An 18,604-nucleotide genomic window follows, 5' to 3' on the forward strand; every position below is an offset into this window, starting at 1 on the left:
AGAACATCAAGAGGGCAATGAGGGCCTGTGTCAGTTAACGATGATGATGTTTATTTGCAACTTACGAACCTTCTCCAAGCTGCCATGTAAGAACAATTACTGGTGTTAATTAGTGATATTGGATAATGCAGACTAAGTTGACTTTAGTAAGGTTTAGTTGGCCCTTGGAAAAATTCATTAAACCTTCTTATAAGAGCCACTTGCATTCCAAAAGCACAGAAGTTCCCATAGCTATGGCATAACTGAACACGACAAACCATAAAAGCATCAAATGGAACCAACAAAATAGAGTTAGTGGAGCTTTGGAAGTTAATCAATAGGCGTAAGGTAGCCGATGTCACAAGGTACAACATGGAAAGAAGTGAGCAGGCTGTAAAAAGTGGCAGAAGCCTAAAAGTTGTGAAGGCGAACTTGTGCACAGGCAGAAATTAAATGTATGCATTAAGGGACAAAGAAGGCAATGTCATAACCAATATGGGAAGGATAGTTGAGATGGCAGAGAAGTTCTACATAGAGCTGTACAGAAGCCGAAACAACCAGGATAATATCGGAAGAAGCAGTGATGGTGGTAATCCAGCACATTACAGGACAGCTCACTCTGAGTAATGATATGGGCCTTAACACCCTCCCTCAATATTTGGTACCTACTCCCCTCCACACATATGATGCAGAATATTTCTCTTCAACCTAAAGCTGAATTTGACTAACGTGTGTAACGCCGTACCTACGTGTGTCAGTACGAACGTGCCCCAACGCGTCCCCCTCGCCGCAGGTGTTGGAGCGGTGCCAAGTAGGTCACGCCACAGCTGCGGGCTGACGTCACTCTCTCCCTCACACGCAGCTGCCGGCTCCTCCGCGCGCTTGCAACGCACTTCTCTCTCACTTCACCCTCTCCACTGTCCGCAACGCTCGACCTTACGTCGAGTGGAAACACTCTTACGGATTATTTATCTGCTATGAAACTTACGCAAAGCCAACCCGCCTCCGTGCCCTTGCGTTTGAAACAAACATTTACTCGAGTAAAGGCTACAGCAAGTTTCGCTTCAGACCGTTCTTCCAGCACCCGCGTTGACGCCCGTTTCAGCCGTGCCAACGCTATGCGCACCGCTGCTGCTTCGCATCCCATGAGCGCTCCCTTCGGGGAGATGGTCCATATTTTTTTTTTACCGACAGTTTCCGGCGGTAAAACTGCGTAGAAAGCTGACGTTGACTTATGCGGATGAGAACGATGCTGGCATTATATGTAACGTGCAGTGGTATATGTCGCAACTAAAACGAACTGCTGGAGAAGCCATCCATATAGCTCTCGCAAATGGACATGTGCGCGCATGCAAGCGTATACTGGCGCATGATAAGCCAGCTGTACGGGAGAGCGGCGAGATTTGGCGACCATCACTCGAAACGAATAATTCACGGCACTTTTGACCACGACGTCTTTAGAATATTCAATTAGATAAAACTTGTATGTCCTCAGTTCGAGACCTACATATCTGACAAAGCGAACGTACATATACTGCCGACGCAGCTGGGAAGGTTAAATAAATTGTGTCTGTTTACCACGCGCGTTGAAGTGCAATGAACACTGCCCTCTATTCTCTTTAAGGCCTTCGACCGACTAGAAGGAACATATCAATGAACTGATTTTTTTTCAAGCTGTGTTATAAAATTACGCACGCAAGAAATGTGTAGACATGTCAGCGTTATCTTTTATATATGTCGAAGACAAGAGAAAAGCACAGTTTCTACACGAGGAATGAAATTTTCTTCGTAGCTGAGCCTCCTGGAGAACAACTACTTAAACGGAAGCTAAAGAAAGACCACAAATAATGTATACTCGGGACTAGGGTGCCTTGATGCCCGCGCGCTCCGCTGAGGGTGAGGACACCCGCGTCGTCTGCTACGACCGCCGCCATTGCGCCTCCCCACCACAACTCGACCGTATGCGAAGCCCGCTACGCAACGCGCGTGTGGTGCCCTGATACGCCCGAAAACATGTGCAAGCTAGCGAGCTTTTTTTCTTATTGAAGCTTGGACATCTTTTAGAGTTAATTTTGCCTGAATGCATGCAGGGAGCGCATATTTCATGTAAGCTGACGGCTTGCGCATGATTTATGCGCCAGAGGCAGACGCTGACTCTTTCATGTTGAAAACAAATCCCTACGCTGGTTACCACAGAGGGGATTCTAAATCTATATCGGTGGTGTCGTTTATATGCTTTCTTTGTTAGTGTTAATTATTATCTGAGGCTTTTACGTTCTAAAATGACGCCTGATTGCAGGACTGCAGCAATTTTGACAATCAGTTTTTTTTTTTTTTGCCTGCACTGACGCAGTACATGGGTGTCCCCTGGTGTTTTACGTTATTCAAATTGAGACCGCCGTGGCCTAGATCGAAAGCGCGAGCCTCGCGTCAGCAACCGAGCACCGTGCCCACGGTGCCACTGAGGCGGACGCCTTTCTTATTGCATTAACTATTTCTCCACGATCTTCTCATCGCACAACTTGACTTGTTTTTTTTTGTGACATAGCGTGTTCATTCTACACAGCGGTGCCCCGTCTTGTCTTTATGCATCTTCTTTGTATGGACGCTTCGCGAGTACAGTTTGCATAAGCACTTGCGTATGATCCCTGATAGCTCACAGTATTAATAAATAAATTATTTACTTAAATAATAATGCGTGCTGAAAGAGTTTAAATACTGACGGTGAGTGTGTGTGCGTGTGTACACGCCTGCCGTTTCCCCTATTATCATCCAGTGTAGAAATAATTTATTTTTGCGCATTAATGCAGCGCTGCCAGAAGCAATTCAAATTATACGCTCCATGGCAGAATTCACTGAGTACTGTCACTAGTTGCTTCGCAGTGGCCGTAAATGATTAAAAAAACAACATCAATTGCGTAATGGTTCGAGACAGGATGAAAAGAAAACTTGAAGTACAGGAACAATGAAAAAAAAATTGAACTGCACACATTCTTACAAGGGTCATCACACCAGCATAGAAGGCGTACCTAAACCGAGGAAAAGATCGTAGAAAGAAAGAACCTGCGTGGCTTTGTAATGGCTCGGGCGCTCGAACGGTCGGTAATCGAATTCCGGCCGCAGTGGCCCCACTTCGATGGAGATGAAATGCCAGAGTTCTTAAACTTAGGTGCAAGTTACATAAAAACCTGTTCAAAATTTCCGAAGTCCTCCAATGTATACCACGTCTCTCGTGATCATATGGTGATTCCGGAACGTACATACTCTCTTCAAACTTCACTGGGTACGACACCACCGCTGCGCAAAGCTTTATTCCCACAAATGAATATTACGAAAAAAAAACAAGGATATCATCTGCAAAGAAACGCGTGTAACGTATATTTAATGATAAAGTTCTCATCGCACATAGTGAAACCAAAATGAAGGGCAGATACAGTACCAACCAAGAGCAGCAAGCAATGTTTACGAAGTGAAATACGCGATTCATGCACACGAGAATCAAGCATACAGCCGTCAGCGTGTCTGTTGCTTACACGAAATTGGTGCCGGTACAAATTATGCATGCGGAATACCGGCTGGAAACTTACGCTGTGAATGGATGATCTGTTTGTCGGATGCCACTTGTCATGTTTGATTTTCACTGTTGAAAAGGCCTTCATTTCGGGTCTCTTAGGAAACGATACAGCTTCCAGAGTTTCTGCAATGATTAGTGCCCTGCGGCACGCAATACACGCTACGGTGACGGTAGCGAGCGCCAGCACAATTATTCGGGCGCAGCGAACACGCAGAAGTGACTGAGTGGAGTCAAAATGGCGGCCATGCCGCCGCTAAGGCCGAGGAGGCGGCACCTGCCCTTACAAAGGCTGACACCACTCTAAGCGGGGGGGGGGGGGGGGGGGGCATCGAGGCACTCTACTCGGGACGTCCGTAGAAAGATACCCGATAGAGCACGTTCGGCTAATGCCCTGTTTGTCCCCGAAACTGCGCGTGCACGGACATTGGGTCGAAGCGTATTTCCACTTGTATATCCTTCGAGTTCCGTTATAGAAAGCGTCATTCTACATCAAAAAAAATTTTTTTTGCTTGTTTACGTTTATTTATAAACTCGAAAGCTATCACATGGTGGTTTTGCGCAAGCACATCCTGCTGGTGGGAACGAGTCGCATGTGCGTGCGTATGAATGGCATCGCATCATGCCCAGCTCGTCACCTCGCAATATTTCCTCTGCTGGTCAATAAAAAACGAAATTGTGAAAGTATACATAACACCGCGGAATAATCGCAGCGCGCTAATATTGCACGTTTGAGCTGTATATGGAAGCAGCTGGAAATTAAAAAAAAAAAAAAAAGGCAAGGAGCGCTTCGCCTACTGACGACACTTGCGGAGTATTATATATGGGCTCTCTTTTAACGTTGCTTGCGAAAGAAGGGCCATACCGTGAGCGCGGCTGGAGACTGCTTGCAGCTGCAGCAGCGGCGTGAATTTCGCAACTGCACATGAATGATGCCGACGCCCGCACCGACGTGCCCATTGTCATGTTGAACAGGTGAGATCGCATTTATTCGGCTTTGACCTCATTTCCTCCGTCTCTCCCTCCGCGGTATACTTGAGTGCCTGTTCGTCCAGCGATTATAGACGCAGCTCTCGTCCTGCGTTGCACGTACATGGTCGTGCGTTCGATTCCCACAGTGTTATGGGCCGGTGTGCTATTTCGAAAAGCCGTAAAATGCCGCCATCTTGGCATATTTTGTAATGGCGGCATTTCCAGCCGGCATTTCCAGCCGGCATTTCCAGTCGTAGCAGCCCTGTAGGCCAATTAGAATCGACAGTATGGCGTATTTGACAACATATCGCAATTTTACATTGTCCAACGGCACCTTCGGTCTCGGCGACCACATTTTGATATTTGCATCATTTATTTTGCTTCAAGGGAAGGAAAGTGTCAATGTAAGGGAACGTATGTACTTGATAAAGCGAAACGTTAAATCAGTTTGAGACTGGTAAATTAGCATTTCAGTAGTGTTCTTCCATCTTGTGGAGGGCAGACGTCGAATATTTTTCTAAAAACATTCGACGTCTAGAATGTGAAACTTTCTTGAATGTAGATGAACAATGCTTGCAAGGTCGGGCGGCACTTGGAATTTTTCTGGCGCGCGCTGTATGCCGCGGCGCACGTCGCCATATCTCGAAAGTTATGCTAGGAGGCAGTGCCGAAGACCTTCGACGTGCGCGCAAGCAACAACTCTGTTTTGAACTCTGGAACTGATGTTGAGATATTGAGCAAGAGATGAGGAATCGCTTAAGGGGAAATAGCGCTGGAGCCAACTTTTCGGCAATATGACTCGTCATCGACAGCAAAGCCCGGTCATTTTTGTTTTGGGAGCGAAGCTTGAGCGCTAAGAGGGTTGAAGAGGAGAGTCTGGCACTGTTCAATGTTCTGTTAAGGTTGCAACTATATAAACACACCAGGCACATTTTTCCCGTCTCCGTGATGTTTCGTATAAATCCAAATCTAACATCGCCACCCGTGTCGTTCTATGCGATTGAAAGCGTGCGATGGCCCGAGCCAGAGGGGAACCGCGAAAAGGGTGAGCGGTGTCTGCAGATCATGCGAGAAATGCCCACTTTAGCCTGTCAAAGTAGGCATCGTAAAAACATGCATTACAACACAACACATACAAAAGTATCGTTCTCATACCTTTGCGCCTGTTGGTCGTTAAAATTAATATATAGCCCGGGTGGCGTTTCACTCACTGCTCGGTCGCGTTTATGCTTGAGTTTCGCCAGGTTCACTGGCGCAGGCGGAGGGTAGAGATTACCCCCCCCCCCCCTGATATTGTCCAGTTCGGCACGTGAATATATACACGCACACATACAAACGCACGCAGTAACATGCATAAATAGTAGCCGAATCCTTTGTCCCTGCCTCAAAAAAGGTTTCTGGCTGCACCTGCTGCCAGGCCACTTGGAGTGAAATGTACTTACTTCGCTTTAATTCGCATAACATTCCAATTTGTAGGTATAGTTTCACTGCTTTGCCCTTACTGCGGAACTAACCTTTTATTTGGCGCATGTATACGTTGCGAACTTCCTAATGGCCTCGTACAATGACCGGTGTTTTAGAATGGACAAGACTTAAGGATTCCCTTATTACGAATGAATTTCGATAGGCACAAATTCGCAGTCGTGATTATATGGTCGCTGCTATCAAGATCCCGGTCGTGCTTTCGCCTGTATGCATCCCTCTTTCGCGTATGCACCGGCCGACCGAAGAATCGCACTTCAAAGAAACACAGCAGACAGGGAAACTCATGAGTCCCTCATTGAGAGGCGCTGTCGTCTGCGGAGGCCGGACGAGGCCCTAAAATGCCGGAGACAGAAAAGAGGCTGCGAAGGAGGTTGGGAAAAGAGAGAAATGTATGAGGAGGAGAGAACACGCGTGCAGTCCAAGGAGGATATAAAAACTTGCAGTCCAGTCCTTGAGAAAGCGTTTACATAGCGGGTTCTCTCTCTCTCTCTCATATGTCTAGCCTTTGATGCGCTGAGTGTGTATTCCGCACCTTCGCAGTTCGAAGAAGAGCGCCGGGCAACTCCTCGCAGCAGCCGGCAGCTGTGCTAACACGAACGGCGCGCTCCTCGTCCCTCCTTGCTGACAGTGGGCAAATGAGATGACTCTCTACGGTGGCGCTCGCTTCTTTCGGCGTTCGACACGACGCGAGGTCGTGACACGAAGGCGTCGAGTTTTCTTTATTTCTTTCTCTCTTCCTTTCTTTCTTTCTTTCTCTTACGCGTTTGCTGCACTGCTTCGAGAAGTGCCGCAAACGCGTAAGAGAAAAAAAGAAAGAGAAACAACGTCTCGGACACTTTGTCGTGGCACGCTGATTCAGTAATTGCGGAAACGCATTTCGGTATCAAAATTTCTCGTAGCTTGAAAGTTGCCGATGTGTGTACATCCCTCCATATCGGCTTTGTCCCGCAGAGGGCTTTATTTCACTTCCACGAAATTCAACGAAGCCTTCAGAGAGTGTCTTACCTTGCTACACATTTGCTTGTTCACTGCAAGTCCAATTAACGCATGTTCGTGTTTCCGAAGCATGTTTATTGACTGGCGTCACGCGTCGGCGTCAACACGAATGATGCAAGATAGCGTGGTGTGATGACGTCACGGATCGCAAAATATTGTGACGTCATCATGACGCCACGCAAACATGCCATCGTATTTTGATCATCAATCATTCATTCACGATCAGCCTAACTACACCCGCTGCAGGGCAAAGGCCTCTCCCATTTCCTCCAATCAGCCCTGCACTGTGCCATCTGCAGCCGCGTTATACCTCCAAACTGCTTGATCTTGAAATCCAGTTTGCTTTATCTTGGAATCCAGTTTCGCCCATATAGTCTCACGCGATTACTGCATCAAACTATATAGAGTTAAATAAACTATATTGAGTTTCATACGATTATTGTATGAAACTCTATGGTTCCGCCCAATCATATGCAGCTTGGCTACGAAAACCTGGAACATCACGTGATCTGCGTTGCGTCTGCTATTTCTACAACTTTCACTCAGTCGGGTCAGCGACTGGATAGAAAAAAAGAAACAAACATGTAATAAGTGAACCTAGTAAGGGGAAAATGCGTACGGCACATGTAAACGGTCGGAGCGTGCCATAACGGTCATACTACGACCTGTCACTGAATCGCGCTCCATTCAGAACCAGCGGTACGTGTGCGCATGATCGCTTCTGTGTCGACCAGCGTCCTTGAACCCGTTTCGTTTTGAAATGATGTCAGTACGAAAGGAGGACACGCGTGCCCGTATTTGCTGCTGTATTCGTTGTTTCGTCTTTAGCCGCTAAACTGGATTTCTCTCTTTATTAAAGCGGAATAAAGACGCAATTAAGCGCTTCCTTAACGCTCAGCCATCTTTATCTGGTGGCTGCGTTCATGTACACTTGTCAACATTGTCAATCAAAAAGCAAATATTACGGATATCTAAGGCACAACAAGAATGCGTAATTATTAGGTGGTGTCTTCCATTACTAGAAAGCGCATATATATACGTAATTCTGAAGACCATGTAGTGTTCCTTATGCCGCGCTGACAATGCGACGCTGTGCACAAAAGAGTGGGTGTTTCCTACGCTGCGCTAGGACTAAGGTCCCTAGAAGAAACAAGTTTCATCTAGGGACCTTAGCTACGACCGTTGGCTAGGACAATACGTTGCTGCCACCTACCAGTGGCTCCGGGTTCTACACAGACTCCCACAGATGGCGCCCATTTATCAAGCAGTGTATACCATATATCAAATACTTGAAAAAGAGCAGGGGGCCAAATCAAAAAGAACTATCGGTTAAGAAGAAGGTGAAGGAAACGGAGACCGACATGTGGAGAATTGGCATGATTATAAGAAGTCCGCACTATAGATATTGCGAACTTTTAAGCAGGAAATTGCCAAGGAAAAGATCTATGATAATTATCGGGGTAGCTCTCTACTCTATGAGGCCAGGACGGGAGGATTGCGAACCAAGACTTATTGGGCCAAATACGAAGGCATAGACACGGTATGTGGTACGTGTGGAGAGGAGGATGAAACTGCCGAACACTTGATAATGTTCTGTAAAGGTCTTCACCCTATAATTCAGGATGATGGCGCAGAGTTTCTCAAAACAATGGGGTTTAGGGACAGGGAGGGAAAAATAGACTATAAGCGGGTAGAAATAACTAGAAGGAGGTTATCTGATTTGTGGCTAAAATCAAGGCACGAGTGAAAATTACATCATTCACTGCAAAGTACCAGTCCTCAACTTCACCATTTAAAGGGAAAAAAAATAAATATAGTTTTTGGTCCAATAAGTACTACGTCTCCCGATCTAAAGGGTACAGCCGTATATCATTACATCCATGCATCCATACATCCTAGTTTCGGATTCGTTTCTTCGGACAAAGAAATGTGTAGAGAAAGGAAGAAATGGAGATTAATGGAGACAAAAAGGACAGAAAAAAATAGAGAGAAAGAGAAACAAAGAAGGCTGCCCAGTTACTTCCTTCGGGCTTGCCACCATTTTATTATTATTATTATTATTATTATTATTATTATTATTATTATGCCAAAGTACTTGTTGCAAACTCCGTAATGCTTTCCTTGATTATCTCCCTTAAGCCTCTTTTAACGCCATCTTGCGCAGAGCTCCAGGAAATGGACAACGAAGGTTGAGAAATGACCTGACCAGCAAGCCCATGAGCCCCCTTTCTCACCATAGGAATCTAGTCCGTAGGGCGCCGATCGCCCTCCGATTCTGTTTCATTATAGTCGTGCTGGATGGCGTTCACCTGCGACTGTCTGGCGCATGCTAAAGGTATACCGTGTTTGTTTAATACGAAAGTACGTGCATAGGAGTCGCCCGAACGGCTGGTTACTTTCTGTATGCGCCACTAACGAAACTGACAACTCAGCCAGTCAAAACATACATTGACATCATTTGTGGTAATGATCCTCACTTCAATTGAAAGGAATTGAAGTGTACAACAAACCTCCTTCAGTGGGATCCGAACCTATAACCTTCGAATGACGCGTCCGATGCTCTAAAAAAATTGAGCTAGAACAAAGGGCCCTACCCCGTCCACGTTTATTGCAGGTTATTTCGAAGGTTCCGATTCAACCGACAGAAAAGGTGATTTTTCGTCCGCTTTGATTTCTTTCAATTTATATGGAAAACGTTGCAGTACAGTTGAGAAACCACAAATTATGTCTGCTAAGGTTTCATTGGCTAAACTGTTCCTCGGTTTCATTAGTCGTATTAGTTTATTTATCTGTAAACTTAAATTGTTCGAGTGTTCCAGGTATACAACCTTCAAATTCTGAAGTTTGCGCGGTGAACAGGTGTAATCACTGCATGTACAGGGCTACAAGGAGGTGTTTGGGACACCGGCAGGGGGTCACCCAGCACCTCCCCCCAGTTTTCACGTGCTACAAAATGTCTTCAACTAGACAGAACTGAGCCGGCGGAGGGACGCACACAAGACTAGCAAGATGGCTGTCCATACAAAAACAAGCGAGTGCTTTCACTGTTCCAGAACATCTTCCATTCCAACAGGTATCTGACTTGCGCACCTGGTAAGCAAGTGGCAATATGTTTACGGGGAAATGTGCGCGTTTGCATTAAAAAAAAAACGGTTTGTCATACAGCCATCTCTGATGTGTTTACGTACCAGAAAAACAGAGTAAAACAGCAAGAATTTTTTTTTAAATCCACGCATTTCAGCAAACAGGGGTCACTATTTATTTACTGCGGCGCGCTGCCACCCCAGACAGTCATAGCTGCTCCAATTCGAAGCATGTGGCGTACGTATACGTGAACCTTCGACGTGCACATGCATTATAGCACATTTGCAGCACGGCATATCTTGTGAACTGTCGCAATCTCACACATGCGCCGTGCGGGATCGCACGTTTACATCGCATTTACGAGCCGCTCGGATGATCGCATTTGCGATTGTAAATGGCTCCAATATAGTAAAGGTTGTCGCACGACATTGTCGCCGGCCCTCTCCTTTTGTTGACATTTATCTCCGCGTAAACGTGTTTGTTGTGGAAAGCCAAGTGTTTATGAAATGTGAACATTAAAAAGAAAAACCGCTTTAGAATAGCGAGCGTACTGTTTTTTTTTTCTTATTTAGTATTAAATTTCTGGGGTATTACGTTCCAAAACCACGACATGATTATAAGAGACGTCATAGCTCCAAAGACTCCAGAAATTTCAACCGCCTGGGATTCCTTAATCTAGAATTTCGCCTCCATCAAAATGCTGCCTCCACGGCCGGGATTCGATCCCGTGCCCTTCGAGTCAGCTGCCGGGCACCATGACCACTGGGTCACCGCAACAAGTTTTTTTAATCATTTATAAACAAAGAATGAATTGTCCAATGCACATGGAGTTTGTCTGGCAGAATAAAAGCTCAATTACGAGGCTGTGCCGGTATTCGATATTTCGAGTGCGAATTCAAAATAAACGCATAGTGCGGCCCTCTGGATTAACTTTGACCACCTGGAGTTCTTCAACGTGTACCTAAATTGAGGCACAAAGACGTTTATTATTCCGTTTTACACTGATCGAAATGCAGCAGGTGTGGCCGAAAATCCAGCCCCACATTCCCCAGCGTTGCGCACGTTTGCCTTAGAAACGGAACTTGGCACATTGGTGAAGGTGTAGAATGTATGATTCCGTGCGAGCAATTACTCGCTCCATTACCAACCGACGCCTTTACACCTATCTACGTCACTCTATGTCCGATGCCAGAATCGTCACAGCGTTGCTGAGAGGTTATGACGCCCTGCCGCTGAACACCTGTATCGTGGGCTCGACCGCGACGCCAGCATTCTAGAGGAGTCATTCTCAACAAACGCACAAGGGCTATTATTCGGAGTGCTTGTTTGTTAGTTAGACACAACCGAATGAGAACAACAGACAACTGTAAATCAATGAAAGCACGGGGGAGACTATTTGCTGTCTTTAACGGTAATGTACGAAATCCATTAAAGTGAACAACAACAAAAAAGAACTGTGGATGGTGACCGATGATTATGGGTTCACATCTCATCTACCGAAAGGTTGTATATTTGTCATAATTACTGCGCTGCTCTTAAACACAGACCCGCCACGGTGGTTGTGGTGCTCAGCTGCTGAGTCGGCGCGCAGGTAGCGGGATCGAATCCCAACCGCCGCGGCCGATAGATTCGATGGATCGAAAATGCTTGAGGCTCGTGCACTTAGGTTAGGCCCGTGCACAACGAACCCCAGGTGGTCGCAATTTCAATAGCCTTCCACTATACGGCGTCTCTCGTAACCGTATCGTAGTTGTGGGACGTTAGACCCCAACAAGTATCATCATGTTATTAGAGTTAAAAGCAACAAAAAAATGTCCTCTATGCTTTCCTTTGCTTAAGTGTCTTCCGTATTCATTTGGTTGCGTCTTAGTTAAACAGCGCCCCGCCGTGGTGGTCTAGTGGCTAAGGTACTCGGCTGCTGACCCGCAGGACGCGGGTTCGAATCCCGGCTGCGGTGGCTGCATTTCCGATGGAAGCGGAGATGTTGTAGGCCCGTGTGCTCAGATTTGGGTGCACGTTAAAGAACCCCAGGTGGTCGAAATTTCCGGAGCCCTCCACTACGGCGTCTCTCAGAATCATATGGTGGTTTTGGGATGTTAAACCCCACATATCAATCATCATTAATTAAACAGCCACAGGACATACGCGTAGCCTGTGAGAGGTGGTGGTTGAGACCCCAGACATTTTTTACGGGTTTTATATTAACACACAAGCACACGCTCGAGCTGGAATGCATAGGCCTTGGACGATTCTCCCACTGAGAATAAAATCCTCACTTGAACCACTGTCCCAGGCAACAAAAGATGAATGAGGAGTGCATAGTGAGAGACCATCTGGCATGATGCATTCTCGTGAGGGCCCTGAAAATTTCAAGGTGTTTGTACCAATTTAGTATAATCAATCAATTTATCAAAGGGCAATCGAGGAATCAATAGTTTCCGACGTGTCACCATCCATAACTCTTTCACCCTCTCGAACATACGGCTAAGGACAAGCCTTTCCTAAACGAGTCTCTATGGTACGATGGAACATACCTTCACAGACATATGCCTTGGCTGAAACATCAGCCATAACGTCTCAGTGTACCACATTGCGCGGGCGTGCTCTTCCAATACCGCAATACCCTCTCTCCCCAGCCAAACCCGGGATGCCTTGGTCCGGCGAGCCCAGGCAGCAGCCGACGCCAATAAGGTCCCGTACTCCAAGAAGCGGTCCCTGCATACGTCCCTTGTTTTTACAATAAATGTTTATACCAAGGCCCCCATTTAGCCTGAGAACGCGAACCAACGCTCGCGACGAGCTCGCACTCACACTCCATGGCACATCGGCGACACCACAGTACAGAAATGAGCGACGTCCTTCGACCCTGTTTCAATCTACCTTTCCCCGACTCCGGTACGAACGTCACGCGCTCTAACAGTCACAAGTGTGCTATCCGGATCCTCTCTGCACGCATTGCGACCACACACGCCAACTGAAAAGCCCTATTTATCACGCGAAAAGAAACAGCCTATACGAAAGTAACACCAACAAACGAATCGTACGACAGCTGTGGCACAGCGCCGCAACGATTTCCCCGGACATGGTCTGCGGCAAAAAGGCAAGCATACACAGCAGCGCCTGAGAAAAAAAATGTCCTGCTAACAGCACAAGCAGACAAGCGCAGCTTTGCAACGCAAGAACTTATACACTATGCGAAAGAAGTCTTGACAGGAGTGCGACAGAGCTCTTCGTTACGTGTATGCGCGAAAAGGTAGTAGGAAGAGGGGGGGGGGGGGGGGCAAGGCACGGAAAAGATTGCTCCGCGCCACATTTCCGGCGGAAATCGGCCGCCTCGAAGTCTAGCAGACACGAGGTTCACAACAACGTGGACGGAAGTACGCAGTGTAGACACCAGATTGCGGCGTGTACACGGACCGCATGCAAGATCGTTCGTGTTGTTTCTCTAGCCGGTTAGATACACGCGGAGAACGCACTTGTCACCATCTGGCATACGTCACGGGCAGTATGGAGGCGCAGGTGACCAGATCAGAAGAGGCAGTCAACCTGCGCGGTTGTCGTATTGCCACATTCCCTCCTCTAGTTTCGTTATCGCCCCGTTTCACTGTCAGTAATTCTCAGCGCAAAACCCGCATGTAGTGTTCTAGAAGCTTCGGGACAGCTGGATATTATTTTGTTAATATTACGCCCACTTCTCGAACATTACAGCTCATTCTGGAAGTGTGGCAGCTTGGGCTAGTTGGTATGGCATGACGATAGTTATAGCGCGAGAACAAAACGACGACACAGAGACCATGACGATAGTTATAGCGCGAGAACAAAACGACGACACAGAGACAAGAAGGACACGTGTCTTTCGTGTCCTTGTCTCTGTGTCGTAGTTTTGTTCTCGCGCTATAACTATTGTCATTCTGGAACCTACGCGGCCGCTAGCGATAACATGAGAATATTCGATGGCACGCGTATAAATGCCGACGCGCTTCACCGCTTGTCAGATGATCGACGGCCAACGGCCTGTTCACCGCTATCGGTACCAGTGTGTATCGCTCTAATCCGACTTTTCGCTGACTGGTCACAAGTCCGACCAAAATAAACGGTTTCATGTTCCACCTATAGTCTCTGCCTTGGTCGACGTCACGACTCCGGGACAATATGATGGTCTTGTAGCATAGCGCGGAAACGAATGAAGACAAATACGAAGTAACAAACGGACATATCGCTGGCGTACGTTTGTACCTTCATTTTTGTTTTGTTTCCGTGCTCCGCTACAAGCCAGCTTACGATAAACCAACAAGCACATATCGGCAACATTGTCATACGACACTTCAGTCAAATCGCCAACCGTCACACGCATGATCGCTTACGTAAGGCACCACGTGGGACGATGCTAGCGTCATACTGGACACAAGTACGTACCTTTGGCCGCGAGCTGCTGCTTCGAGTAACACCTGACTTCGGCCCTAATGCTGGCCGCACTGAGTGTGGAACAGTCGGTGGCACAGGCGTCACTGTCGGCGCTGAAGCGGCGCGTGGGCCTCTGCTTGTGGAGACCCACGTTTATCTCGTCCAGCAGTTCGTCCACAATGGACTGCGCTCGCGATAGCGGCGGCTTGTGCGGCGACGATTCGCCGTCGCACATCCTGGCGTTGTTGCCTGCCTGGCACCAACAGCCGGCGAGGAACGCTGGCCCGGTCGACGCATTGAGCCGCGACGCGGCTCGCTGGACTTCAAGACGTGGTCGTCGTAACCGCGGCACGTACCACACAGACACTGCGCGGTTTCCTGCGCTCACCGCACAAGCGAGAGAGACTCGGGCCTGCCGCCACAACAGCAGCAGGTGTTTCGATAGCGGGCGTTCGCGCGCGCTGCTCCGGAAGGAACAAGGGGGCCCTCAACGGCAGGCAGCGCCGCTCGCGCTTGTTTCAACCGCGCGCGCTCCTGGCTGCCCTCTCTTGCGTATATGTTGTGCGCAGGCTTGCTGTCCAGACCGCTTGTTAGGTAGGGCTGTCGGTCCGAACAGCGTGGCTCCGCGAATAGGGCGGCGCGCATGTGTATTATACCCGCCACGTGTGGCGATGCTCGGGCTGCGAGTGCGTGCGTGTGCATATACACTTTCAATTACTCCACGAGCGCAAACCGGCGCGTGCGAATACATCTCCTGCGTATAGAAGCGAGCTGCGGTGTGCAAATAACACGTAGTTCAAGGGCTGCAGCCGCCTGAGTGCGCTTGGAGGTGAAATAAAGGTGCCGGCGTGGCCGCGCTCATTCGTAGGGGCGCTCTCCATCCTTAGTATGTATCAGCGACTAGACAGGGGGCTTCACCCGTCCCCACAAACATTTAGTTTGGATATGCATGTCATGTAGCACCTTCAATAAATATGAATTCATTTGGGCCTGATTTGTATACGTATTTCTGAAGTGAAAGTAACAGCGCAAACGCACAAGACCTCCCACATATCACATTTAACTATAGATATAAATGTACGTATGTAGTGTATTTTCTATAGATAAAAAAGACACGACGTACACAAGCGCTGATTATCAGCTGCTTTATTCCTTCGGTTGTCGATGCATATATGCATCGAAAGCCGAAAGAACACTATTACACAATAAAACAGTTTACACCTGTCTATAACATCCCATACACTGCAGGAATAGGGCGTTTTTCATGTATAAGAACTCCCATACCATAGTGTGTTTCCAATGGCCCAAATACCTTTACTACAGGAAAAAACAAAAGTGAAATATACGATATACTAGTCAAACATGATACATTTGCAGATCAGCATAGGGCGTTAAACCACACACTCGCAACGGAGTGTATCACCATGGATGGAGCACTCGCTTTGTTTTTTGTTTGTTTCTCTTGTGCGCTCTCGCACCCTTACACTCTGTACATCTGGTATATACAGACATAGTACCTTAAGCTTCCATTCAGCGCCGTTGAGGATATTGTTATTCCATAAAAAAAAAAATGAGGCGTAAAGTTATGGTACGCTTGTTGATATCCCCAAAAGATGCATATCTTCTGAACTCGCATAATATACAATGACATTTCAACCAGCGAGTCCCAGTTATGATCTGGTAGGCTGTGGCAAGGGACATAGGTGTTTCGATAGCCCTATACACCCTTACTTTCTAAAAGTTGTAAATAGTTAGAAAATCCTCCTTAAAGCCGATTTGAGGAACTAACCCCCCCCCCCCTAACTTTTGTAAATTTAGTTGGGCAAATGGGTGCTAAACGCGAGGCCTTTCTTTGCGTACTGCCCCGCCGCAGTGGTCGAGTGCCTAAGGTACTCGGCTGCTGCATTTCCGATGGAGGCGGAAATGCTGTAGGCCCGTGTGCTCAGATTTGGGTGCACGTTAAAAAACCCCAGGTGGTCAAACATTCCGGAGCCCTCCACTAAGGCGTCTCTCATAATCATATGGTGGATTTGAGACGTTAAACCCCACATATCAATAAATCAATTTCATTGCGTACTGCAAGTACTTTTGGCGTCTATCTGCGCATCTATCCATTTATCTATCGAGCCACTTGCGTATGTGTGCTTTCGTGATCACCCCCATGACTTCGCGTGAACCAAAATTAGTATGGGAGGGCAAGATGGTTTAACGAACATGACGTGCTGGTCAAAACGTCAATAATGTCAATCCCGTCGCGTACGTCGTCAAACACATGGCCACCCGCTGGTATGTACCACAGATTGTCACTTGATATCTACGCAAGAACGCCGAGAACCCGCGTGGGTGTTGAAGAAAAACCTGACGTCGGAAACGTCGACGTCGGGCAAATACAAACAATAAATGTCAGGGTCCCAGCAGGAATCGAGCCCAAGCATTCTGCATGGCATTCAAGCATTTAGCCACAGAGCCACGCCATGTCTCGAAACCACTTTTCAAATACACTCTAATGTTCGTTAAACGTCGATTGTGGTTGCAGTGCTAGCTATCAAGCTTTATAAACATTAAATATGTGCTGCTATCATTCAGCCGCCACGTCGGGTGAGCGTCAATGGTAGTTAGGTGCCACGCGCGTTGATTTATATAGCAGTGTTCAGGGCCATCATCCTCGCGAGCACCAACGCTTCACATCAGCCTATCGCTTTTTGGTGTTACTAATACTCATGTCGCTGTTGGCATCGTTGCGCAAGTTCCAACACTGGTTATACAAATATCTGCAACCCTTCAACCTATGCCTGTACGTGCGAAATTTGTAAATACATTTCATAACGTGTTCCTCAATAAACAAAAATTACAACACGGTCACCTTTCCTGTGCATGCTTCGCACAAAGTCGATTCCCAAAATATCAGGGATCTGCCATTTTTTGTCTTGGTTGGAGCGATAAATCAGGCGACAGTCAGCGCTAGTGTGTGTTGTGTCTTTCTTGTGGGACGTCTTGTGTGCTAGCGCTGTTACTTTTACCAGAGTCGTGAAGGGCTCCGCGTTTACCTCAAATGGATGTAGTACACGTGCACGCACTTGTCTAGAACGGCCAGTCAGCCATTTTTGTTTTGAAAAATAAAAACAAAACAGTCATGCTGCATGCTCCGCCATTGAACTATTATTAAAGCATGAACGTGTGCTTGTAGACACGCGAAGTAGACGTTGCATACGGCGCCAGCGTTCAAGCCGCGAGCTCGACCACTCCAGACAAGTCTTATTACGACTGTACAAACACACGCAGGCATTGATACGTAAATGGGGAGGATGAATCAACCCCTGCAATATGAGTGGCAGTCAAGTAGCTCCAGAAAAAGACCCTACACAGGCATATATACGACTTTATAATTTATACAGATAAATATTGATAGCTGGAGCTCGCATGTTATGGTGGTTATCAATACTTGCCTAAGCGCTTGCAAGTTGGCTAGGATGCTGTGTTCTTTTTAATAAAACAGTTAGTTGGCTCTAGTTCTTTGCCCAACACGTACACATGTGCCATGTCGGGACATCAATCGTGATTGCAATGTTCGCTATCCGCTTTTATAACGTAACAAGTGTACTACAATGACTTAGCCAGCTAGTCAACAGTTGCTCGACCACGGATGTATACCCCAACCTACTTGACATGCACATCGTCGCATAGCAGTGCGCATTTTGATGTAATGGCGTCAGTGCTGTAAGGTCAGGGACGTCATGTCGAACCTCTGAAGGAGCGCTCGCTTGTCTTCTGTGTTACCGGCGCTACAATTTGTCACTGCAACATGAAAACGTGCATGTACGTCGAAATAATGCATGGTGCAAAGCACAAAAGAAAAAAAAAATATGCCGTACACACCTACTCACCGAATGCTTCACATAAAAGATTCTAACAATCCACCGGAACTTTCACTTTTCACACGTCTTGTCTAACGTACTTGGCAACTCTTGTTCAACAAATCCCATCACTGCTTTCGTATCCACCAATATCGTAAACATTGTTATTGCGACAGTGATATATGCGCACCCAGTGGATATATGCGCACCCAGTGGAGAGAAGAAACGGGCCAGCCAGCTCCGTCACCGAAAGGTGGTA

The 18,604-nt window shown here is 47.2% G+C and overlaps 1 protein-coding gene across 1 annotated transcript in view; it reads right to left on the reverse strand.

Moving 5' to 3' along the window:
- LOC119173913 (uncharacterized) overlaps positions 1-14,893 on the reverse strand; it is a 200,612-nt gene extending 185,719 nt beyond the window's left edge. Inside the window, exon 1 of the mRNA XM_075895231.1 lies at positions 14,504-14,893. Coding sequence (XP_075751346.1) covers positions 14,504-14,726 — 223 coding nt within the window. The 5' untranslated portion in view covers positions 14,727-14,893. The remainder of the gene's footprint in view (positions 1-14,503) is intronic.
- Positions 14,894-18,604: the final 3,711 nt, after the last annotated feature.

The sequence above is a fragment of the Rhipicephalus microplus genome, chromosome 5 (genome assembly GCF_043290135.1).
Source record: "Rhipicephalus microplus isolate Deutch F79 chromosome 5, USDA_Rmic, whole genome shotgun sequence".
NCBI classification, from domain to species: Eukaryota; Metazoa; Arthropoda; class Arachnida; order Ixodida; family Ixodidae; genus Rhipicephalus; species Rhipicephalus microplus.